This window comes from Microtus ochrogaster, chromosome 10 (genome assembly GCF_000317375.1).
Source record: "Microtus ochrogaster isolate Prairie Vole_2 chromosome 10, MicOch1.0, whole genome shotgun sequence".
NCBI classification, from domain to species: domain Eukaryota; kingdom Metazoa; phylum Chordata; class Mammalia; order Rodentia; family Cricetidae; genus Microtus; species Microtus ochrogaster.
The window spans coordinates 76149370-76151843 of NC_022016.1; the positions used below are offsets into that span (position 1 = coordinate 76149370).

The window sequence follows — 2474 nt, forward strand, 5'->3', positions numbered from 1 at the left end:
AGACCAAAGCATCAACATTCACTTCTTTCTGATTTCCAGCTGGACGCCAGCTTCCTCGTGTTCCTGCCCAGGCCTTCGCCATCATGATGAACTGTACTCTCAGACGAGGAGTCAAAATAAACTTCAAGATGCTTTTGTCAAGCATTTTGCCATAGCAAATGAAAAAAATAATTAATATAATAGACTTTTAAAAGTTATCATTTTTGAAAAAAAGTTATCATTTTTGAAAGAGCAAATAAATCCAATCAGCTGAGTATAATCACAGCACTATGGTGGTAGAGGCAACTATCCAATGAGACAATACTTTAAAAAAATAAAAACAAACCAGGCGTAGTGGTATACAACCTTAATCCCAGCACTTGGGAGGCAGAGGCAGGAAGATCTCTGAGTTCACTGCCAGCCTGGTCTACATAGTGAGTGAGCCCCAGGACAGCCAGGACCACACTGATAAACCTTGTATCAAATATTCCAAAATAAATAAATAATAAAAATAAGAAAGAAAGGGGGGGAATCAAATCCATATAAAGCTACAGCTAGAAGTTGTTGGATAATGCAATAGAGACTTTGAGTACAGAAAAGTGAATTTAGAGTAAAAGTAAATACTAAGGAGGCAAGATCACAAGTTAGAGGCCAGTCCAGAATACAGAGTGACCCATAGAAAAAAGTATAAAACAAAACAGAAAAATCTTAGTTTACATTAAAGTTCAAAAATAGTTTCATAATTGTCACACATGCAAATACCTTAAGTCTGAAAGTCTGAAGAAAATCCCTAACTACTTACTAAAACCATTTTGTCCTCAGAGAAAATTCACTCACTATATTCTTTCAAAGACATGCATGAAATAAAGATTTTTCCAAGCTAGCATTTTAATTGGAAAAGTCAAAAGAACTGTGTGTGTGCCATTGTATTTCCCTATAATTTGGACTCCCAAAGTGTTTATACCTCTTCAATACCAGCTATATTGTTCACAGCCAGTTTCTTTAGAGAACTCTGAAGCTTCTTGTCATCAGCAGTAGCTGTCCTATGCACCACCTTCTTCTTTCTGCGAGCTGTACCCTGGAAAATAATCAGACAGAGGTGTCAATATGCATAGCAACTGGCAAGAGTAATCACATCCTCCTGGTTCACAATCTAAAATCCACATTGGAAAAACTAACCAGCACCAGTGATTAACAAGAGCACGGAGTTGTGATATTCAGTCAACACATGAAGGGCGGCTGTAGTCAGTTCTTATTCTTATTTTATCATTTCAATACATTATGTTTCAAAATATTATTCGGGTTTTATTTTTGGTTCTTCGAGTCAGGGTTTCTCTGCGTAGCTTTGGCTGTTCCTGGAACTCACTTTGTAGACCAGGCTGGCCTTGAACTCAGAGATCCACCTGCCTCTGCCTCAGGAGTGCTGGGGTTAAAGGCATGTGCCCCCCACTGCGCGGCAAAATATTTGTTAACAGAACTCAATTTATAACTCTTAAGACGATGGTCTTGTGTGCTTTATAACAACTTTAAAGCACTGTATGCTTTTGTAGAATTCCTGTCAGTCCCTGCCAATAAAGTCTAAAGATGATCCAAAATCTTAGAAGCTATTATATATTGAGAATTAAATCCCTACTGTGTGAGTATTCCAGAGTCTGAGAATCCAAGAATGAAAAAAACAAGATTTTACTTAAGTTCTTATATTACAATAAAAGGGAAGTGTCATCAAGTACTTAAATCACTTCAAACAGGGTAAGGGTATGAAAAAAACCCCACAAAACAAAACTAGAATGGTGAAAGAGCAAAGCATAATTTTACTAGAAATGAGACCCCCAACCAAGGAAGAGTAATCCAAGCAGGATGAGACAAGACTGAGCTTGTCTTCTGGACAGAGGGGCCAGTGCAGCTAGAGCAGAGTCAACAACTGAGGAAGGAAGAGGTAAGTGAAGCAGATAGACGTACAAGGGTCACATCACGTAGATTAGGATCTCACAGGCAGGTGTTTAATTGTATCCTAATAGAAAGCTATTAACAGAGACCTCATCTGACCTGTTTATTTCCATCTAAGTTTGCTATAGAGAAACTGAACATGGAGGCTATGTGACCAATGAGGGTTGGTGTACAAGTATGGTGAGAGATGAGAAATGGTTACAGGTCAGACTGTCACAAGAGACAAAGTGACCTTGATGGTTAGATGTAGGGCATGACAATAAGTCTTAGGATTTTGGCCTGAAGTTAAAAATAATACTATGTACTAAGTCAAGAAAAGTTCATTTCTCTATTGATAATTAGATATACAGGGATGGCGATATGGCTCGATGGGTAAGGACACTTGCTGCTCTTCTAGAGGATGGTAGCTCAAATCCTAGCACCCATGTCAGGCAACTCACAAGTGCCTAGAACTACAGCTTCAGGGGATCTAATGCCCTTTTCTGGCTCCTGATGACATCAACAGACACAGAGACACATATACACATATAAAATTTTAAAAAGAGGGC

General features: G+C 38.5%; 1 protein-coding gene across 2 annotated transcripts in view; it reads right to left on the reverse strand.

Annotated features, from left to right (window-relative positions):
- Btf3l4 (basic transcription factor 3 like 4) overlaps positions 1-2474 on the reverse strand; it is a 20221-nt gene that overhangs the window by 10705 nt on the left and 7042 nt on the right. For both annotated transcript variants that reach the window (XM_005353556.2, XM_005353558.3), the window contains one exon: positions 944-1057. In XM_005353556.2, coding sequence (XP_005353613.1) covers positions 944-1057 — 114 coding nt within the window. The remainder of the gene's footprint in view (positions 1-943; positions 1058-2474) is intronic.